This window comes from Osmerus mordax, chromosome 26 (genome assembly GCF_038355195.1).
Source record: "Osmerus mordax isolate fOsmMor3 chromosome 26, fOsmMor3.pri, whole genome shotgun sequence".
NCBI lineage: Eukaryota > Metazoa > Chordata > Actinopteri > Osmeriformes > Osmeridae > Osmerus > Osmerus mordax.
Window position 1 is genome coordinate 9,261,469 of NC_090075.1, and position 22,873 is coordinate 9,284,341.

A 22,873-nucleotide genomic window follows, 5' to 3' on the forward strand; every position below is an offset into this window, starting at 1 on the left:
TAAATACTTAAAATACAATACCAATGTTGTTAAGAATAATTAATTTTTATAAAAAATGCTACACAATAAATAGAATGCTTCAATCGACACCGTGATCGGTATTATCTGATTGGCAGATACTGATTTCCGTGATCAGCACCAAAAAACCTGATAGGAGCATCTCTAGAAATATTCCATGTACTTTTTGTCACAGGTTGAGGTTGACAAGAATATTAATGTAAAGTGCAAGCTATGTCCTGGGGAGAAAAAACGATATGCGGCTGCGGCTAGCACAAGTACTGAAGCACCTCACAAGGCAGCATCGACGAACACTTTTGAGTGATCCATGTTCATCAGAATCAGAATGGGTTTTAATCACCATGAAAGTTTGCACAGACAAGGAATTTACTTTGGCATCGACAGATAACACCTCAGCAACACCTGTTAAGCAGGCAAAACTTGATTTTACATCGCAAGTGCAGAAAGTGTCTGAAGGTGAGCTTAAAAAAATTATTGCAAGCTAGATTGCAGGAAGAGATGCTACCGCTGCGTACTGTAGAATCCTGTGATGTCATGTTTAACTTAAAGTTAAGCTTTTGTGTTATGCACATATTGTTTGGTAACTAAGAGTAAAGAAGGTTACATGTGTTACTAAAATGTTGTTAAGTATAAGTAGGCTATGTTTTAAAAAGCTAAGATGTTTTAAAAAGCTAAAAGGTTAAACTATTCCAAGTTTGACTTGTATCGTTTTCAAAAACAGAACTGACAGTGCAAATTCACAGTGCAAAAAACCTGTTTGTGCACATGTGAATGTGCACAAACAGGCACACAATTTTGAAAAACTTCACAATTTTGAAAAACTTCTGTAATCAGATTCAGAGCGAATAGTGTCTTACTGAGTGTACTTCGTGACTGCCATCTGACTGTAAGTAACCAGAGTTTAACATATTTAGGCAAGTAGCACTGCAGAGGCAGCCTCGTCTGGCAGCCTCGGTGCACGAAGACTCGGTCGAACAAAGACAGGGAGTCTACCTGCGGGAGTCCACCGAGGACTGCCGACGAGGCGGATCACCTCTTCTGATAAGTATCACCCTATTTGTATTTTAACCTACCTAGAACATATTCATAGCTAGCATGTGTTTCTTCAGCATTCCCGTTCATTACACCACTCGTAGACGTAGATATGTCACAAAGTATATACGGTCCACTTCTAATCTTAGCTACCTCTCCAGATCTTCTCCACCTGCCCTCTCTCTTCTATTGGGCTCCGGAACTGCCAGTCTGCTGTGAACAAAGCAGACTTCATCCCGGCGTTTGCATCCCATGCTTCTCTTCACGCCCTTGCGCTGACAGAGACATGGATCCGCCCAGAGAACACTGCAACTCCAGCTGCTCTCTCCGTCAACCACTCGTTCTCTCACTCACCCCGCTCAACCGGGCGAGGTGGTGGGACAGGTTTGCTCCTTGCCCCACATATTAAATACACATCCACCCCACTCTCTGTTACTGCCAAATCATTTGAACACCATTATGTGATGCTAACTGATCCTATCAAAGCGTTTGTAGTTGTCCTCTACCGCCCACCAGGGCCGCTAGCTGACTTTGTGGAGGAGCTGGATATGCTCCTCAGCATCCTCTCGGATGATGGAACACCGCTGATACTCCTTGGGGACTTCAACATCCACCGCGAAGGAACGCAGGCCGTCGACTTCAAGTCTCTTCTGACTTCCTTCGACCTGAAGCTGCTGAACACACCGGTCACCCACAAGGCAGGAAAACAGCTCGACCTCATCCTGACACGTAACTGTATCACTGACTTAACCTCTGTAACCCCACTACACATTTCTGATCACTCCTTCATCCAATTCTCTGTCTCTCTCCCTCCAACTCCTCCTACCTCCCCTCCCCTCGTAACTTTCCGCCGCAACCTCCGCTCCCTATCCCCCTCCCATTTCTCCTCCATTGTAACATCTTCCCTCCCTCCCATTGACGAGTTTATGTGCCACCCCACTGACACTGCCACCAACACCCTGTTATCCACACTAACTGCATCACTCATCACATGCGCGATCTTCTCCCTCCTGCCCGTGGCTCATGGATGTGATTCGTGAAGAACGGCCCATCCTTCGGGCAGCTGAGAGGAGATGGCGCAAGTCCAAAGACAGTCTGGACCTCGATAAGTATCACTCCCTCCTCAAATCTTTCTCTGCCCGCATAACTGATGCTAAAACCCACTACTTCCTGAACAAAATTAACTCTGCCTCAAACGCTCACAAACTTTTCTCTATCTTCTCCACCCTTCTTAACCCACCTCCCCCACCCTCCCCCTCCACCCTGACAGCAGACAACTTCTCCTCCTTCTTTGAGAAAAAAGTTGCTGACATTAGCAGTCGGTTCCCTGAACCTACCTTTCCTACCCACCCACCCTCTATGACTGACCCAACTAAATGTCTAAACTCTTTCTCTCCCCTGTCCGAGGCAGAGATCTCTGACGTCATTCTCTCTCATCGCCCCACCTACTGTCCCCTTGATCCAGTCCCCTCCCCTCTCTTTCAAACCATCTCTCCCTCCATCATAACTTTTCTTCTCCATGTCCTTAACTCTTCTCTTACTTCCGGCACTTTCCCCTCTGCCTTCAAACAGGCCTCTACTCAAAAAAACCTTCAGTAACCCAGCTGTCCTCCAGAACTACAGACCGGTATCACTACTACCCTTCTTTTCTAAAACAATTGAACGCGCTGTATCTAACCAACTGTCAAACTTCCTCTCTCAGAACAACCTGCTTGACCCCAACCAATCGGGCTTCAAAACTGGCCACTCCACAGAAACTGCCCTCCTGTCAGTCACCACTGCCCTCCAGTCAGACGCTCCCATGTTACCCCGCTCCTCATCTCCCTCCACTGGCTTCCCATCACGGCCCGTATCAGATTCAAGACTCTGGTACTGACCTTCCGAGCGGTGAACGGGACTGCACCCGACTACATCAAGTCTCTCCTCCAGCCTTACAGCCCCCAAATATACAGCCCCAAATATTTTACTGTTGATTGTTTTTTCAATCATATTTTAACATACCAAGGTGAAATTGTTTGTGGTACTTCAGAATGATGTCATCCTGTTTAACTAAACAGATATTCAAATTTAAGTCAGGCTAAAAGACTGTGACTGGTTTCGAACCTATGACCTTATCCTTTGCAGGTCACTGTCCTAGCCCATTGAGCTATTCTCAGTTTTGAATATTGCCATGTTCAGTTACTGTGTAAAAAAGTAAGCTGTTTCTCCTGTGGTAAGCGTTGTTAGATTCAGCCAAAGTTGAAACAGCTCTAATTCAATCATAGTTTGACATACCAAGGTGAAATTGTTTATGGTACTTTAGATTTATGTCATCTTAAACCCTATTAGGTTTGAAAAACCATTCAAAATTATAGTTGATTTATTGACACAAACATATTGAGGCAATGTGGACATTTACATAAATACATCCCTTTCAGCCATTTTGTATTTGATTCAACTGTCTTAAGTAACGTTTTCAAATACATCAATGATACACATCTGTACAAAATGTCAAGTCAATTTGACTTTTTGTTTAACCTCTTAATATTCCTGTTAAATGTGCCTAAAAACGCCTAAACAGCATACCCAAAGTAAATTGGAAGCTGTTCTTGAACCATTTGGAGTACATGCATGTAAATGATCTCTTTTGAAAGCTGACACTCTGAAGTTATGTCCCCTGTTGTCAGGACCCCTGTCAGTCCTACTAGTGTTGAGTAATAGAAGCTTGAACACAAGGAAAGTGAACATTTCTATTTCCGCCTAGATTTTGTTTTGAAAACAGAGGCCTGAAGAGGCCTAGAGGTGGTAAGTATTAGCTGGAAGACTAAATTGGACCACAGGTTGAAGCCTTACCCAATTCAAATCAAAAGTCAAACATAATACCACAATATATTCATATTTGACACATGTTTTTATAAGAGTACATCCAGGCATTTTCTAAAAGGGCCTTTTGGAGACTCCAAAATGACCCTTTGTAACCAAGGTCAAATACTCATGATAAAAAGGTATTATTTTTCATAATTGTTATCTCTAATTAAAGGTGGTACTTAGAACTATCATATATAATAGCTAAATCCCTAATTAGTATTACTGAAACACAAAAACTGAAGCATGAAAACATTGGAGTGCTTTTTCTGATTCCAAGGATTGGCGCACAAAGAACACTGATTCTGTCAACCATATTGCGCAATCGACTTTTATTTTGAAGGCTCCACAGAGACATACAAATGAGGTATTGGCATTTTCAGCTAGCTGTCAGCTACAAGGCTAACGAGCTCATTTCAGAGCCAGTCGAACCAGTTCGAGAAATTGGGGGGGGGGGGGGGGGGGGCGCGGGGGCAGGACGCACAGACCTAGTTGGCTTTAGAGGGCTGTCAACGGGGCATGGAAGCTCCTATTGGGTCAAACAAGGTGTCAATCAAAAGGGGAGGGTTCAACGGACATTTTGATGCCTTCATATTGTAAATACTTCGTTGCTAACCGGAGAAAAGAACACTTTTACGTGAACAAGTTGTTTCTTCTGTCGGCTAACTTGCATAATGAAACAAAGGATAATGGCTATTCATGAAGTAAAACATTGTATTTGGACAAATTACTTTACATGGTTAGATACTTTGAACCCTTGGGACTGTAAGCAGATCAAGTTTTGATGGCATGATTTGCACACCTGGACCTATTTGAACCACTTAGGGTGAGTAAAACTTTTTTCTTTGGCATTGTTGAAGGAATGTTCACCGGAAAAAGACGTTGACTTTGCTTGCTATTGCGACTTGATCTTGAATTGGTTTATTTCAATGGAAGCACAAGAATCGTAGCTTTCCAATGATGTATAACATGTGTAGCGTCTAAAAAATATATTTGTTAGAATTTAGTGCGTCGTAACTGAGGAAGGGGGGGGCAGCATTTTTGTAACGCGGGCGAAACAGTAGCGTAAGAATAGATCGAATTTTAAGTTTTCCTAAATTCTCATGACAAATGAGGTATATATACCAAGTTTCAGAAGAATTGGAGCAATGGGGTGGAAATGCCATCACTTTGAAAATCAGACTTTTGGGCGTTGCCTGTGGCAGGGCGGCCCCTATGATCCGATGTGGCCCATATTTGGTGTGGGGGTGCCCACGTGGATGTAGTATCAATGTGCCGAATTAGAACATTTGTGACCAATAACATGTTGAGTTATTGTGGCGCAAGGAGAAGAAGATTTATATTAATAATAAAACCAACAAAAACAATAGGTTCCCTCCTACCGGGGGAACCCTAATAAACAGTAGTCTGCAAATAAATCTATAGAGCACAACCATACAACAGAACTCCGATAATCTCGGAAGAAACAAAGCTCGTAAGAATAAATTAAGCAAAGGCAAGGTTTATTAAATTATTTGAATGTTTGAGTTCAGTGAGTGGTGATTCACCGCAGTATTGAGACACCAAATAACCTCCGCGCGCATCGTTGATGTGCCGCCCATAGCCACCCTGATGTCGGCAGACGATGGGGCAGAGGTTGCTGTCGTAGCTGTTTTGACAAATTCACCTGTTGTGTTGGGTAGTGGTGTCGCTGGTGGAGCATAGAAACTGGCGATGGACAGATGCGGCTGCTCTCTGTGGCCAACGGCGGCCTTGTGGCTAGCACCGTGCATGTGGGACTTGACAGTGTTGATGCCCATCGAGGCTACGCTAATCTTCTTTTTACAATATGTACAGTAAGCCTCACGGTTGTTTTCAGCGACAGGCTTCAGCCATTGTATAAACTCATGCTTCTCCAACCTGGGCTGCGTTTCCCGATAACGATTGTGTTTAAACACACATGTTAACTTTTATTTCTAACTATGTTTACATTTACATGTAGTCATTTAGCAGATGCTCTTATCCAGAGCGACTTACAGTAAGTACAGGGACATTCCCCCGAGGCAAGTAGGGTAAAGTGCCGGGAATCGAACTGGTAACCTTCTGATTAATAGCCCGATTCCCTAACCACTCAGCCATCTGACTCCCGTGTTTATGTCAGGGTTGGTTGCTCATTCCATGCATGCTTGTTCGTTTACCATTGTTTTATGAGGCAGGTTTGCCGCGATTTTTCTCCCGCTTCCGGGCTTCCCTTGGTATCACATCACAACGCTGTGAATTGTGGTCAATTCCCTTTGCTAAAGTCTGCAAAAATGTGGACTAATGAGAAGGGTGCATAAAGGGCAAAAAAATTCTGCGAAAGAGCCCTCGCGCACTTGACGATTTGACTGTGGGACAGCCCAAAGCCCTCACAGACTTAGCGAGAACACGCCTCAAAGTCTGTGAGTCTGGACATTGGGATTGGGCCTAACTGTTCGTAAACTTTGAAACTCTTTTCTGAGGGAAAAAGCCGTTTATCTCTCGCATTGATTCAGAGCGTGTACAGAGAGAGGGGGCTATTCACAGACAAGTCTTTTGTAGTGAGAAAAGGCGAGCGGAGCAAGAAGGGGCTGAGCGGATCAATGTGCTGCGCACAAATCTACAATTACATCTTTTTTTGCCATGTTAAACAGTAAAAAAAAATCGAATAAAAACAATTTGTGGCAGCTTTTTTTATTTTATATGATGGGCCACCACAAATAAATCGGTATATAGGAAACACTGTACTGGCTGCATACCTTTCGTGGGCACTTGGCTGAAGGATGGATCCTGGCTCTCATTGAATCCCCCTCCTCCCTGTCCACTGCTGTCACCAACACCACTTTTCAGTGGGGACTTCAGACGTGGCTCAATGTCTAGCTCAAACTGGGGGGAGAAAAAGAGAGAGAGAAATGACGATATGGGAGAATGGAGGGATTTACAGATACGAGAAAGAGCAACTAAAATACAGAAATAGATGTTCAACAAATATTTAGGTAGAGATTCCTCTACAGTGTAAAAGAACTATAAAAGTGGTTCCAGCTGGATTCGATCCAAAAATATACATAGGACATAAAAGTTGTTAAAATAGGAAAGAATTATAGATGGAGACCTTAACCACAACACTACCAGTGAGCACTATATTCACAGTATGTTTAGTGTGCTCAGCTTAGGAATAGTCTACATAATAGCCCACAAAGGCCTTTTATTGATTACTTACAAACACTGTCAGTATAAAACTAGAGATGGATTGGATAGCTTGCCATTAACCCGCGATAACTAGTCTGCAACTGAGTGAGCTAACGTTGGTAACGTTATCAGTTGGCTAGCTAAACATGTCCTTAGTTTGGAAGTATTTTTGTTTCGAAACACCAAAAAGCAAGAGAGCAACTGCTGCAGGTTTTTGTCTAACTCGGTCACTGCTCTGTTTCAGAAGGGGCGTCCGGGCGAGGCGGCTTTCAAGCCGATGGTTCCCCCAGCAGCCAAGAAAGCATGGGATAGGGCCTTTACCCGTTGCCAAGTCAAGCCTGGTGACTAGCAGGTGCAGGGAGTGGCCAAGCTCCAGCCCCTGTCTCTGTGCCAGCGGAGGCGGAGATCGTGGTCTGGTCCAACATTCCCTAAGACTCGACTGGCGTGAGAGTCCGGTACTCATCGAAGACCTCGATGGTGATGCAGGGGAACATAAGTGGCGGGTAGCCCGGACGCTGAGTTGGACTCGTGGAGGTAAAGTAATGCTGCGCATTTGTAACCCCCAATGCACACCCTGTGACCCTCCCGCAGGAACGGGCACTAGCCAGTGTGCCCCAAATCGACCCCAAGGACGTGAGGGCACATCACTGTCTGGTGCTTAGGGCCACAGCACCACGTGAGGTAGAGATGGACATACAACTGGTGCCAGAGACCCAGCTGTCTGATCACCCAGCACTGGACCTTCAGGGTAAGGGGCTGACGACGTCCCAGCAGCTGCCATTGCGCTCCTACGCAAATGGACAGGGATCTTTGCGGCTAACAAAGGCGACTTTGGCCACACAGCGGTAGTACAACATCAGATCCCAATGGGCACTGCACCTTCGATCCGAGAGAGGTACCAGCCCATCTCACCCAATTTGTAATCTGAACTGCAAACCCTGCTCCAAGGTATGTTAGATAGCGAGGTGGTTACCGAAAGCTCCAGCCCCTGGGCATCCCCAGTGGTTTTGGTAAGTAAGAAAGATGGCTCTTGGCGGTTTTGTGTAGACTACCGTAAGCTTAATGCAGTCACCCATGAAGATGCTTTCCCTCTGCCTAGGATTGAGGAGACCCTGACTGGATTAAAACAGGCGGAGTGGTATTCAACTCTGTTGAATTCTTCTCCTGTCTGGCCCCCCAATGGTGGAATCAACTCCCCACCTCCATCAGAGAGACTGACTGTCTCCCCACCTTCAAAAAAAGGCTTAAGACGCACTTGTTCTGGGAGTACAACGGTACTTAGGAGTGATTTGCTGGACCTGATGTTTGTTTCCTCCAGGATCACAATCACTCTTATTGAGAGACTTGTTGCTTAGTTGTAACTGATTTAAAATTCTTGTACTCGCTGTGAAATATATTATTGTTGAGCGAATAGTCTTACTGAGTGTACTTCGTGACTGCCATCTGACTGTAAGTAACCAGAGTTTGTTTCATTCATTTGTGTTTTGCTAAATCTTCCTCTTGGACAGAGGGTAAGGGTATAGCAGCTAAATTGGTCAATAGGTAGCTAGCTAGAGATCGAGTTTCAGGGTACTTGCCGCCGAGTGAGACCCTGGCTTTGTTTACATAATTAGGGCCATTGTAGAATTTGGTTAAATCAGCCCTGACTTCTGTAATCAGATTCAGAGCGAATAGTGTCTTACTGAGTGTACTTCGTGACTGCCATCTGACTGTAAGTAACCATAGTTTGTTTCATTCATTTGTGTTTTGCTAAATCTGCCCTCTTGGACAGAGGGTAAGGGTATAGCAGCTAAATTGGTCAATAGGTAGCTAGCTAGAGATCGAGTTTCAGGGTACTTGCCGCCGAGTGAGACCCTGGCTTTGTTTACATAATTAGGGCCATTGTAGAATTTGGTTAAATCAGCCCTGACTTCTGTAATCAGATTCAGAGCGAATAGTGTCTTACTGAGTGTACTTCGTGACTGCCATCTGACTGTAAGTAACCAGAGTTTGTTTCATTCATTTGTGTTTTGCTAAATCTTGCCTCTTGGACAGAGGGTAAGGGTATAGCAGCTAAATTGGTCAATAGGTAGCTAGCTAGAGATCGAGTTTCAGGGTACTTGCCGCTGAGTGAGACCCTGGCTTTGTTTACATAATTAGGGCCATTGTAGAATTTGGTTAAATCAGCCCTGACTTCTGTAATCAGATTCAGAGCGAATAGTGTCTTACTGAGTGTACTTCGTGACTGCCATCTGACTGTAAGTAACCAGAGTTTGTTTCATTCATTTGTGTTTTGCTAAATCTTGCCTGTTGGACAGAGGGTAAGGGTATAGCAGCTAAATTGGTCAATAGGTACATTTTACATTTACATTTAGTCATTTAGCAGACGCTCTTATCCAGAGCGACTTACAGTAAGTACAGGGACATTCCCCCGAGGCTAGTAGGGTGAAATGCCTTGCCCAAGGACACAACGTCAGTTGGCATGACCGGGAATCGAACTGGCAAACTTCGGATTACCAGGTAGCGTGCTAGAGATCGAGTTTCAGGGTACTTGCCGCCAAGTGAGACCCTGGCTTTGTTTACATAATTAGGGCCATTGTCAGCTGCGCCTTTAACATATTTAGGCAAGTAGCACTGCAGAGGCAGCCTCGTCTGGCAGCCTCGGTGCACGAAGACTCGGTCGAACAAAGACAGGGAGTCTACCTGCGGGAGTCCACCAAGGACTGCCGACGAGGCGGATCACCTCTTCTGATAAGTATCACCCTATTTGTATTTTAACCTACCTAGAACATATTCATAGCTAGCATGTGTTTCTTCAGCATTCCCGTTCATTACACTACTTGTAGACGTAGATATATCACAAAGTATATACGGTCAACTTCTAACCTTCACTACCTATCCAGATCTTCTCCACCTGCCCTCTCTCTTTCTATAGGGCTCCGGAACTGCCAGTCTGCTGTGAACAAGGCAGACTTCATCCCAGCGTTTGCATCTCATGCTTCTCTTCATGCCCTGGCGCTGACAGAGACATGGATCCGCCCTGAGAACACTGCAACTCCAGCTGCTCTCTCCGTCAACCACTCCTTCACTCACTCACCCCGCTCAACCGGGCGGGGTGGTGGGACAGGGTTGCTTCTTTCCCCACATATTAAATACACATCCACACCACTCCCTGCTACTGCCAAATCATTTGAACACCATTATGCGATGCTAACTGATCCTATCAAAGCATGCTTAATTGTTCTTTATCGCCCACCAGGCCCGCTAGCCGACTTTGTGGAGGAGCTGGACATGCTCCTCAGCGTCCTCCCGGATGATGGAACCCCCCTGATATCCTTGGGGACTTCAACATCCACCTCCAAGGAACGCAGGCCGTCGACTTTTTGTCTCTCCTGACCTCCTTCGACCTGACGCTGCTGAGCACACCGGCGACCCACAAGGCAGGCAAACAGGTAGCTGAGCGGTGAGGGAGTCGGACTAGTAATCCGAAGGTTGCCAGTTCGATTCCCGGTCATGCCAACTGACGTTGTGTCCTTGGGCAAGGCACTTCACCCTACTTGCCTCGGGGGAATGTCCCTGTACTTACTGTAAGTCGCTCTGGATAAGAGCGTCTGCTAAATGACTAAATGTAAATGTAAATGTAAACAGCTAGACCTCATCCTGACACGTAACTGTATCACTGACTTAAACTCTGTAACCCCACTGCATATTTCTGATCACTACTTTATCCAATTCTCTATCTCTCTCCCTCCAACTCCTTCTACCTCCCCTCCCCTCGTAACTTTCCGGCGCAACCTCCGCTCCCTATCCCCCTCCCATTTCTCCTCTATTGTAACATCTTCCCTCCCCCCCATTGACGAGTTCTCGTCCCACCCCACTAACACTGCCACAGACACCTTGTTAACCACTTTAACTGCATCACTTGACTCTCTCTGTCCCCTGTCAACCAGGCCTGCACGATCTTCTCCCTCCTGTCCGTGGCTTACGGATGTTATTCGTGAAGAACGGTCCACCCTTCGGGCAGCTGAGAGGAGATGGCGCAAGTCCATCGGCGGTCTGGACCTTGATAAGTATCACTGCCTCCTCAAATCCTTCTCTTCTCACATAACTGGTGCTAAAACCCTCTACTTTCTGAACAAAATTAACTCCGCTTCAAACCCCCACAAACTTTTTTCTACCTTCTCCACCCTTCTTAACCCACCTCCCCCACCCCCTCCCTCCACCCTGAAAGCAGACAACTTCTCCTTCTTTGAGAAAAAAGTCGCCGACATTAGCAGTCGGTTCCCTAAACCCACCTTTCCTACCCTCTCACCCTCCATGACTGACCCAACTACATGTCTAAACTCTTTTTCTCCCCTGTCTGAGGCAGAGATCTCTGACCTCATTCTCTCTCATCGCCCCACCTCCTGTCCCCTTGATCCTATCCCCTCCCCTCTCTTTCAAACCATCTCCCCCTCCATCATAACTTTTCTTCTCCATGTCCTAAACTCCTCTCTTACCTCTGGCACCTTCCCCTCTGCCTTCAAACAGGCTAGAGTTACCCCTCTACTCAAAAAACCCTCCCTTAACCCTGCCGTCCTCCAGAACTACAGACCGGTATCACTGTTACCCTTCCTTTCAAAAACAATTGAACGTGCTGTATCTAACCAACTGTCTAACTTTCTCTCTCAGAACAACCTGCTTGACCCCAACCAATCGGGCTTCAAGACTGGCCACTCCACAGAGACTGCCCTCCTTTCAGTCACCACTGCCCTCCAGTCTGCCAGAGCGGCTTCCAGGTCATCCGTCATCATTCTGCTGGACCTTTCTGCAGCGTTTGATACGGTTAACCACCAGATCCTGCTCGCCAGACTTTCTGAGATGGGCATCACTGGCACTGCACTCCAGTGGATCTCATCCTACCTGTCGGGAAGATCCTACCAGGTTTCCTGGGGAGGCAAACTGTCAGGACCTCGCCAGCTCTCCACTGGTGTCCCACAGGGCTCCGTCCTTGGACCCCTCCTCTTCTCTCTGTACACCACCTCACTTGGACCAATCATCACCTCCCATGGCTTCTCCTACCACTGCCACGCTGACAACACGCAGCTGTACCTGTCGTTCCCCCCGACCGATCCGGGGATCTCAGCTAGGATTGAGGCCTGCCTCACAGACATCTCCGCCTGGATGACCGAGCACCACCTCCAGCTGAACCTCGCCAAAACAGAACTTCTCATCATCCCGGCTAAACCCTCCATCTCCCACGATCTCTCAATCACCCTGGGATCTGCGACGGTGGCCCCTTCATCCTCTGCCAGGAACCTTGGGGTTACCATGGACGACGAGCTCTCCCTCACGGCCCACATTGCTGTGGTCTCCCGGTCGTGTAGATTCACCCTCTACAACATCCGGAAGATCAGGAGATACTTGTCTGAGCACTCCACCCAGCTGCTAGTCCAAGCACTTGTCCTCTCCAAGTTGGACTATTGCAACTCGCTGCTCGCTGGTCTCCCAGCATGTGCAACCCGCCCTCTTCAGAGGATTCAGAACGCAGCGGCCCGCCTGGTCTACAATCTACCCAGACGCTCCCATGTTACCCCGCTCCTCATCTCTCTAGACTGGCTACCTATCATGGCCCGTATCAGATTCAAGACCCTGGTATTGACCTTCCGAGCAGTGAACGGGACTGCACCCGTCTACATCAAGTCTCTCCTGCAGCCTTACAGCCCCCCCCCCCCCCCCCCCCCCCCCGTCACCTACGGTCTTCTTCAGACAACCGCCTGGTGGTCCCACCGCTCAAGACCGCCCGGTCCCAACACAAGCTCTTCTCCTGTCTGGCCCCCCAGTGGTGGAATCAACTCCCCACCTCCATCAGAGATTCTGACTGTCTCTCCACCTTCAAGAAAAGGCTCAAGACGCACTTGTTCCGGGAGTACAACGGTACTTAGGAATGGTTCGCTTGACCCGATGTTAGTTTCCTCAAGGATCACAATGACTCTTGCTTAGAGACTTGTTGCTCTTGAGGTTAGTGGTAACTGTTTTAAATTTTTGTTCTCGCTGTGATATATTGTTTTTATTACTGTTGCTTGCTTTTTTCCCCCCACAGGTACACTTGCACTTATAGCGGTTCATGTTGTTTAATTGTAACTTGTTTAACTACATGCTCTTATGGTTCTTCCCTTTGGCACTTACTTTGGTTGTTCACAATGTGTGCTTCATGTTTTGGCTACTCGCGATGTTTTTTGGCTATCTTGTTGTTAGGATCAGTGACCTATGCACTTTGTAAAGCTCTCTCTTGGAAGTTGCTTTGGATAAAAGCGTCTGCTAAATGAATAAATGTAAATGCTAGCTTTCTACAGGTACACTCTTGCACTTTTGAGGTTCATGTTGTTTAGTTGTTTAATTGTAACTTGTTTAACTACATGCTCTTATGGTTCTTGCCCTTGGCACTTATTAGTTTTTTCACAATGTATGCTTCATGTTTTGGCTACCCGCAATGTTTGGGGCTATCTCGTTGTTATGATCAGTGACCTATGCACTTTTGTAAAGCTCTCTCTTGGAAGTCGGTTTGGATTAAAGCGTCTGTAAATGAATAAATGTAAACTCTGGATCTGGAGAGTGGCTACTGGGAGGTTGCAAGGCCCATGCCTACAGTGAAACAAGTTTGCTCCTTTTTGGGGTTTGCGGGCTACTACAGACGTTTTGTCCCAGTCTTCGCCAGAGTGGCGACCCCTTTACACGGCTTACTACAAGGCACGACAGGGCGTGGGGTGGCCCCTGTGGCTTGGACCCAGGGGCCACCTTGACAAGCTAAAACAAGCCTTGCTCTCTGCACTAATACTAATCTTCACAGACTTTACCCACCCGCTTAAAGTACACACGGAAGCCAGTCTGGAGGGCCTAGGAGCCGTTCTAGCCCAAATCCAAGGGGCCAGTGAGAGGGTCATCGCCTATGCCAGCCGCAGCCTTCTCCCATACGAGCATAACGATCAGAATTACAGCTCCTTCAAACTGGAGCTATTGGCCCTTAAATGGACTGTGACTGAGAAATTCAAAGACTATTTGTGGGAGGCCCAGTTCACCGTGATTACATTTACATTACATTTTACATTACAGACAACAATCCATTAGTGCACCTGGACACTGCTCGCCTGGGGGCGGTTGAACAGAGGTGGGTAGCACAACTGGCTAATTACTCTTTTGATATTAATTACAGGCCTGGGTCTTCAAATCAGAATGCAGACTTGTTGTCCAGGCTACCGGGTACACAGGCGGTGAATGCACTGGCTGTTCAAGAGTTACGGGAGGAAGTTGTGAGTCTGGAACTAGAGGGTTAAGTTACAGAATCTTTGAAAGACCCATGGCAGGCACAGCAAATGCAGGACCTTGACCTCTGCCAACTGCAAAACTGGCTGCGAGAGGGTGAGTTGCCCACAAAAGAGTTAAGGCAGAATTTCTCACCAGTGCTTTGCCGAAAGCACGCAACACCCCTTATCACCCTTAGGGAAATGGTGCCTGTGAACGGTTCAATAAAACTCTGTTGGGTATGCTAAATTCACTGGATCCGGAGATACATTCTCAATGGCACACAAGGGTACCCTTTCTTGTTCAGGCATACAATAACACTACGCATTCCAGTTCTGAGATGACCCCGCACTATATTCTGTTTAGGCGTCACACCTTCCTGCCTTTAGACATGCTACATTATGTCACGCCCCCTCAACAAAGAGAAGAGAGAAACCTTGGAAGGGTGGGTCTACCACCAACACCGCTCCCTATGTGAAGCTTACGCAAGGGTTAAAAAACAGGCATCCCACCAGCAGGCCAGGGATCAAGTACAACAAGGGTCCTCAAGCACTCTCCTTGCTTCCTGGGGGAACGCGTTTTGACTTGAAACTTTAGAAGGAGGGCCCAAGGGAAGCTTGCACCCCGATGGTTTCCCAAGCCATTTGTAGTTATTTCCCAGGTACGTCCAGATCAACCAGTGTACGTAATCCGGCCCAAAGGCAGGGAGGGCCAAATCCGTATCCTAGAGGTGAGCGGTATACCGGTATGAACACGAATACCGGTATGACGTTGTGCCATGATATGGATTTTGCCATGTCATGGATATCATGACATATTAATACATTTATTCAGTAAAGTTTTTTTGTTTGGTATAACATATAAGTCAAGTGATACAACTAGTGGGCTAGTCCAAATTTTTCGAGACTTCTCTGCCCTCATGTCCCCCGGAGCGTGTGTCTTTCCCATTAAGCTTGTTACTGGCATCTCCTAATTTGTCTGATCCCGTACCCCAGTTGGAAGAAACCCAGCTGGTTGATCCAGGCTCAGAGATCCCATCCGCCCGAATTCTGGACTGGGCACCCCCAAATTCTGGGCCAGGTTCCTCTACCACTAATGCACCAAACCTTAAACCTAACTGTGACCCTGATAAGAGACCAATGATCTTGCACTGGACTCCCCCATCCTTGAGCAACCAGACCAAATTTCAGCCCCCCACCTGCAGCTGCTTCCGTGCTATGGCCTGAGCCTTCCACCCCTAGTACTGATGTGGGATTGAAACATGGGGGGCAGCTGGGTCTTGTACCAGGCCCTATGGTCAGCCTAGGGGGAAATACCCACCAGGCAATTCTTACTAACACTAATTTGCGGCACTCCGCTTTAGGCAATGGTAATGGTCGGGACGACCACGTTTTTCGTCCGGGCCCGCCCGCGGGACCGAAAACACTGCCCCCTACTCCCCCCTGTTACTACGCACTAAATGTTAATAAATATATTTTTTAGACTACTACACATGTTATACATCATTGGAAAGCTACGATTCTTGTGCTTGTAGATATGTAAACCATTTCAAGATCGAGTCACAACAACAAGTTTAGTCAACGTGTTTGTCCAGTCACCACTTTGGTGTTGTTTACAAAGCCAAATGTCTCTACTTACCCTCAAAGGTTCCGTGTCGTCCAGGTATGCAAACAACACAACAAAACTTGATCTGCGTACATTCCCAAGGGTTCAAAGTATCTAACCATGTAAAGTAATTCGTCCAAATACAATGTTTTACGTTCATGAATAGCCATTATCCTTTGTTTCATTATGCAAGTTAGCCGACGGAAGAAACAACTTGTTCACATAAAAGTGTTCTTTTCTCCGGTTAGCAACGGAGTATTTACGATATGAAGGCATCAAAATGTCCGTTGAACCCTCCCCTTTCGATTGACACCTTGTTTGACCCAATAGGAGCTTCCATGCCCCGTTGACAGCCCTCTAAAGCCAACTAGGTCTGTGCGTCCTGCCCCCCCCGCCCCCCCTTCATTAGAGATAACAATTATGAAAAATAATACCTTTTTATCTTAAGTATTTGACCTTGGTTACAAAGGGTCATTTTGGAGTCTCCAAAAGGCCCTTTTAGAAAACACCTGTATGTACTCTTATAAAAACATGTGTCAAATATGAATATATTGTGGTATTATGTTTGACTTTTGATTTGAATTGGATAAGGCTTCAACCTGTGGTCCAATTTAGTCTTCCAGCTAATACCTACCACATCTAGGCCTCTGTTTTCAAAACAAAATCTAGGCGGAAATAGAAACTTTCACTTTCACCAGTAGGACTGACAGGGGTCCTGACAACAGGGGAAATAACTTCAGAGTGTCAGCTTTCAAAAGAGATCATTTACATGCATGTACTCCAAATGGTTCAAGAACAGCTTTCAATTTACTTTGGGTATGCTGTTTAGGCGTTTTCAGGCAAATTTAACAGGATTATGAAAAGGTTAATCAATCTGGTTTAAAAGGTTACTGTGGGGATGTGAACATGGTAAGGGTGGTAATGGATCAATTGGTTGGGTGACTTGTCAAGAGAGTATTGGGGTTGGTTGTGATTCTCCACAGGTGCCTGACTCTGGAAGGGGCGGGACCAGAAACGGGGATTGGTGGTCGCTGGCTGAAGAAGGCCGGAAGATATAGACGTGGCAGATGGGGATGGCGGAGATTCATCTTTCCAGAGAGACGAAGGATGCTAGCACCCCTGCTACGAGGAGAACTACCACGCGCCCTAGCCGACCATACAAAGGGACAGTCCAAAAATCTAAGATCGGTGTGAGTGATAGTCAGTGTATTAAGACTTGTACTAAAGCAGGGGTGTCCAAAGTCCGGACCGGGGGCCAATCAAGGCCCACGGTCAGATTTCATACGGCCCGCAGCTTCGGTCTTAAAATGTATTATTTATGGCCCACTAGCACTGTTAAATCTTTTATTTAATTTTTTATTCCTCCTTCCACCGTATGGTGGCAGCACCACTCTAATCATGCTATCTGGCTGCGCAACTTGCCGCAAACCCTTCTCTGGTCATTTCTAACATGGCAACTGCAAGTAAAAAGTGGAAAGTTGACAGTGAGTGCCGCCGCTTTCAGGAGAGATGGGAATTGCAATATTTCGTCACTGAAAATCGAGGCAATTGTAATTTGTCAAGCGACGGATGCCTTGTTTAAAGGCCATGTTGCAGGTTAACCACCACTGTCAATTAATAGGTACATAAAGCACTCAAGATATGTATGTAATTTAAAAAAATTCTCCAAATGGTGTTAAAGGCCAGTTTTTGTCGTTTTTGGTATTAGCGTGTTTTTTTTTACGCAATTCGGTGATGACGTCTCGTTGGGGAGACGTGGAGGAGACTAGCCTCAGCCTAGTACTAGAACTATGGGGACTGACTGGGATGACGAAGAGGTGGCAAGAACCACAATATGTATGATGGCCCGCAGCCGTATAATTTTGAACCTGTTAGACGTGAGGGTGAATGAGGAATTGCCAAGACCTGATGGCCGTCAAAGCCAATTAAATGCATGGTCCGAGGAGAATGAGTGGAGAGTTGGTGAAGTGTCCTAGGGCCTCATGTATACCGCAAAAATCTTGCGAACGCTGGTTTTCACTCACACGGTGTGATGTATAAAAATGTACTTGACGTGAGAATGTGCGGGCCGTCACGCAAACTTTTGAGCAGACGTGAGAATGTGTGGGCCGTCCGCAAAGTCTTGTCTGGCTCTGTAACGTGGCGAATTCTAAATTAAAAGTGCCGAAACTCACCAAACATCACAAAAGTTTCCAATAGTTACTGTCATATGTCTATGACGTTGACTATTCCAAAAACATAATTACCTCCGCTAATAAAAGTTTGATCATTGATGTGGATGATTTACATTAAAATGCCAAAACCCAAACGGGAAATGCAGTTAACTGTTTAATCCGCCACCACTTAATAACTTCTGTTAAACTTGAGGGTGTCAAACGAACAACAAAATCACTCAAAAAATGCATGTCACCCTCTGTATATGGTTAATATTGCACGCAACACAGATTATTTACCACAGATGAAATATATACTCGCTGTGCTGTACAACTACAAGATTGGCATGGAAAAATGCAATTGTTTCTGTGAGCCTGACTCTGGCTCATCCATGACGCACAGGAGGCATGACGCACGGATCCATCTCCCAAGGACCACCACTCGTTTCTTATTTTCGAGTTTTACATCCGACTATTTCTTCTCAACCCTTAGATGCGTGAGTTCTAAATATTCCCGAAGCTCCCACCAGAGTGAGTTATTTTTCCGAAATGGAAGCTAGCCAGCTTTAGTTAGCTTCTGTTACCTAGCAACCTAGCATAATACTCGTAGCAATGCTACTTCCTGCTAGGGTTACTTGTTAGCTTCCTCATTATACATTTTGAAGCCATACTATAGAGTTTGTCATATAGTTTCTGTCTATCAGAAAATAGTCAGTTGGAATGTTCGAAATCACACGTGCGATGCTACGCTGGGGTCCCGCTTTCAAATGATCACATATGCAACGCTACTCCTTAACGGGTTAATTTCTGCCATGGTCCGGTTCTCCAAACCCACAGCATTTACAGCCCTAGTGACAGTTTTCCACTCCGCCGACTTTCTTTTGTTGCCAATAGTGTTGTTTTTGGCGGCCTGTTTTAATTTTAATTTAGTCTAATCTTTGTGGCAAGCTGTCATTTTAGTTTTTATTAGTTTTAGTCACGTTCATACTCTTTTTATTTAGTCTAGTCAAGTTTCAGTCGACAAAAAGTCTGAGCATTTTAGTCTTATTTTAGTCATGACTATTTTCGTCTAGTTTTAGTCGACGAAAACTAATGACATTTTTGACTAGTTTTAGTCGACGAAAACTGATGACATTTAGTCTAGTTTAAGTCAATACATTTTTTATTCATCAAAACAGAAGTAGTCTAAGCAGTAGTCTGGGGAGGCATGTTAATGCCAAAACCATTTGCTTAATGTATTGGTCTAGAATAAGGTATTCAATACACAAATAGACACGCACACACACTAGTTACACATGGTAACCCACTTTACACTCTCTCAAACAAACACACACGGTAGTCCCACACGTTTGTCTCAGACTCTCAGTCGGTTTCAGCTCCAGTGGGTAACATTTAAAGCTAACGTCTAAAGCTAACGTTAAAATGAGACACATTAAGCACAGCCTCATGAGTTAGCTAATAATAATAACGTGACTAAACGAGACAAAATAACATTATAACATTTCGTCTCGTTTTTATTTTGTAAACTACATTTCGTCTAGTTTTTATTCCTCAATAATATTGCATTATACATTTAATTATAGTCATCGTCACATGACCAGAATTTACGTTGCGTCTCTTGATAAAGGTTCGTTGACAACGATATTTAGTCATAATTTTCGTTGACGAAGGCAAGACTAGTTGCCAATAACCAGGCCCAAACATTTGAGCGCAGAATTCTGACGAAAAGCCAAAGAATTTCTAAAAGAATGCATTGGTCTGAGACAGGTCTGTGATAACAATCGAAGGAAGCCTGTCAACCCATAAATTGATCCAGTAACGTTCTCGTTAGACTAGCTCGCCTACTGTAGCCAATATTAAAATTACAGCAATAGACAGGGCCAGGGAGTTAGCTACTTGATTCAACCTGGATTTTCTTTGTGGGTATTATAATTAAGAGACACAATTCAAGTTAATGATTTTTTTTTATCAGGCTGGATTGTTGATGCCATCAAGCTCTGAAAAGAACTCCAACACAGAAAAGAGAGAACAACGAAACAGAGAAACAAATATATACAGCTTTGCCTACAGTTCCGTGTCTTCCATTTGTCTCCGCAGCCCTCCGACTCTGTCTTGACACCCTTGGTTACAGTAACTGCCGAAATTAGAAAAATGTGTATGTGTATCTAGGCCTAGGTTATTTATTACAATACAACACTTTGACATGACATTTATATGTTTATTTAGCTCTAGAGTATATAGGCTACATAAAAAAAAAAAAATCTGACCAGTGTGTTGAGAGCTAGCCGGTTGGGTTACCTTTGCGCTGGCTATTAGAGCCCGACCGATATATCGGCGGGCCGATATTATCGGCCGATATTGGGCATTTTCCAAACTATCGGTATCGGCATTTATAATGGCTGATAAATGAATATTAATGTTTCTTCTTTTTTTGTGTGTGTGTTTTTGTTCAAAGGACTTTAAGTTTCATATCTTAAGTTTGTATTTGTATACATTTTATTTATCAGAAACTGCATTAACATTATTTTAGTGAGGAAATAATAACAGGAGTCAGATGGCTGAGCAGATAGGGAATCGGGATATTAATCAGAAGGTTGCTGATTCGATTCCTGGCCATGTCAAATGATGTTGTGTCCTTGGGAAGGCACCTTAACCCTACTTGCCTCGGGGAATGTCCCTGTATTTACGCTCTGGATAAGAACTTCTGCTAAAAGTGACTAAATGTAAACTACAAATAACTACTGTTAGGGAAATCAGTTTGTTTTGTTACGCGTTTCTGGATTTTTTAAATATTTTTTTATATCGGCCGATATTGGATTTTTAAATCACCAAATATTCGTATCGGTATCGGCCTTAAAAATCCTTTATCGGTCGGGCTCTACTAGCTATAGCCTTGAGCTCACTCAAACCTAGCTCATTACAGTAACTTTACACATTGTTGTAGGCATAGGCTACAAGCAACATACTTATCGCAAAACTTTTTGATATTTTTCTACTTCCATTTACTTACCTAACAACGAATAATACTGCTCCTTCTGATGTGAAGATAAATGACGGTTTAAAAAGTGAGCGCCTCTGACTCGTGAGTCTCCGGCTCGAGATATGCTTGCAATAATACAACATGGAATGAGCATAATGGAACGTTCTTGTTGAAACAGTCAGTTATGAGCCGACGATGAGCCGACCTATCTGAGACATTTGAAATAGAGCACAGGGATGAGAAGAAATCCGATCATGGGCCGATGCTTGTCCGACATTATGAATAGAATGCAACGTTTCGATTTCCGGCCAACGTCGGCAAGACGTACAGTTAGGTCCATAAGTATTTGGACATTGACACCATTTTCATCATTTTGGCTCTGTATACCACCACAATGGATTTGAAATGAAACAATCAAGATGTGCTTTAAGTGCAGACTTTCAGCTTTAATTTCAGGGTATTTACATCCAAATCAGGTGAACGGTGTAGGAATTACAACACATTTTATATGTGCCCCCCCCCCTTTTTAAGGGACAAACTAACATAATCATAAATCTAATTGTCACTTTTAATACTTGGTTGCAAATCCTTTGCAGTCAATGACAGCCTGAAGTCTGGAACCCATAGACATCACCAGACGCTGGGTTTCGTCCCTGGTGATGCTCTGCCAGGCCTCTACTGCAACTGTCTTCAGTTCCTGCTTGTTCTTGGGGCATTTTCCCTTCAGTTTTGTCTTTAGCAAGTGAAATGCATGCTCAATTGGATTTAGGTCAGGTGATTGACTTGGCCATTGCAGAACATTCCACTTCTTTGCCTTAAAAAACGCTTTGGTTGCTTTCGCAGTATGCTTCGGGTCATTGTCCATCTGCACTGTGAAGCGCCGTCCTATGAGTTCTGAAGCATTTGGCTGAATCTGAGCAGATAATATTGCCCGAAACACTTCAGAATTCATCCTACTGCTTTTGTCAGCAGTCACATCATCGATAAATACAAGGGAACCAGTTCCATTGGCAGCCATACATGCCCACGCCATAACACTACCTCCACCATGCTTCACTGATGAGGTGGTATGCTTTGGATCATGAGCAGTTCCTTCCCTTCTCCATACTCTTCTCTTCCCATCATTCTGGTACAAGTTGATCTTGGTCTCATCTGTCCATAGGATGTTGTTCCAGAACTGTACAGGCTCTTTTAGATGTTTCTTTAATCTGGTCTTCCTGTTTTTGAGACTCACCAATGGTTTACATCTTGTGGTGAACCCTCTGTATTTACTCTGGTGAAGTCTTCTCTTAATTGTTGACTTTGACACAGATACGCCTACCTCCTGGAGAGTGTTCTTGATCTGGCCAACTGTTGTGAAGGGGTTTTTCTTCACCAGGGAAAGAATTATTCTGTCATCCACCACAGTTGTTTTCCGTGGTCTTCCGGGTCTTTTGGTGTTGCTGAGCTCACCAGTGCGTTCTTTCTTTTTAAGAATGTACCAAACAGTTGATTTGGCCACACCTAATGTTTTTGCTATCTCTCTGATAGGTTTGTTTTTTCAGCCTAACGATGGCTTGCTTCACTGATGGTGACAGCTCTTTGGACTTCATATTGAGAGTTGACAGCAACAGATTCCAAACACAAATACCATCCTTGAAATGAACTCTAGACCTTTAATCTGCTCCTTGTCAATGAAATAACGAACTCCCTTTATGAGGGAATAACATACACCTGGCCATGGAACAGCTGAGCAGCCAATTGTCCAATTACTTTTGGTCCCTTAAAAAGGAGGGGGCCACATATCAAATGTGTT

At 45.0% G+C, this 22,873-nt stretch overlaps 1 protein-coding gene across 1 annotated transcript in view; it reads right to left on the reverse strand.

Annotated features, from left to right (window-relative positions):
* The window catches only part of tmem259 (transmembrane protein 259), a 90,045-nt gene that overhangs the window by 26,953 nt on the left and 40,219 nt on the right, over window positions 1-22,873 (reverse strand). Inside the window, exon 3 of the mRNA XM_067230067.1 lies at window positions 6,651-6,777. Within this exon, the coding sequence (XP_067086168.1) occupies window positions 6,651-6,777 (127 nt within the window). The remainder of the gene's footprint in view (window positions 1-6,650; window positions 6,778-22,873) is intronic.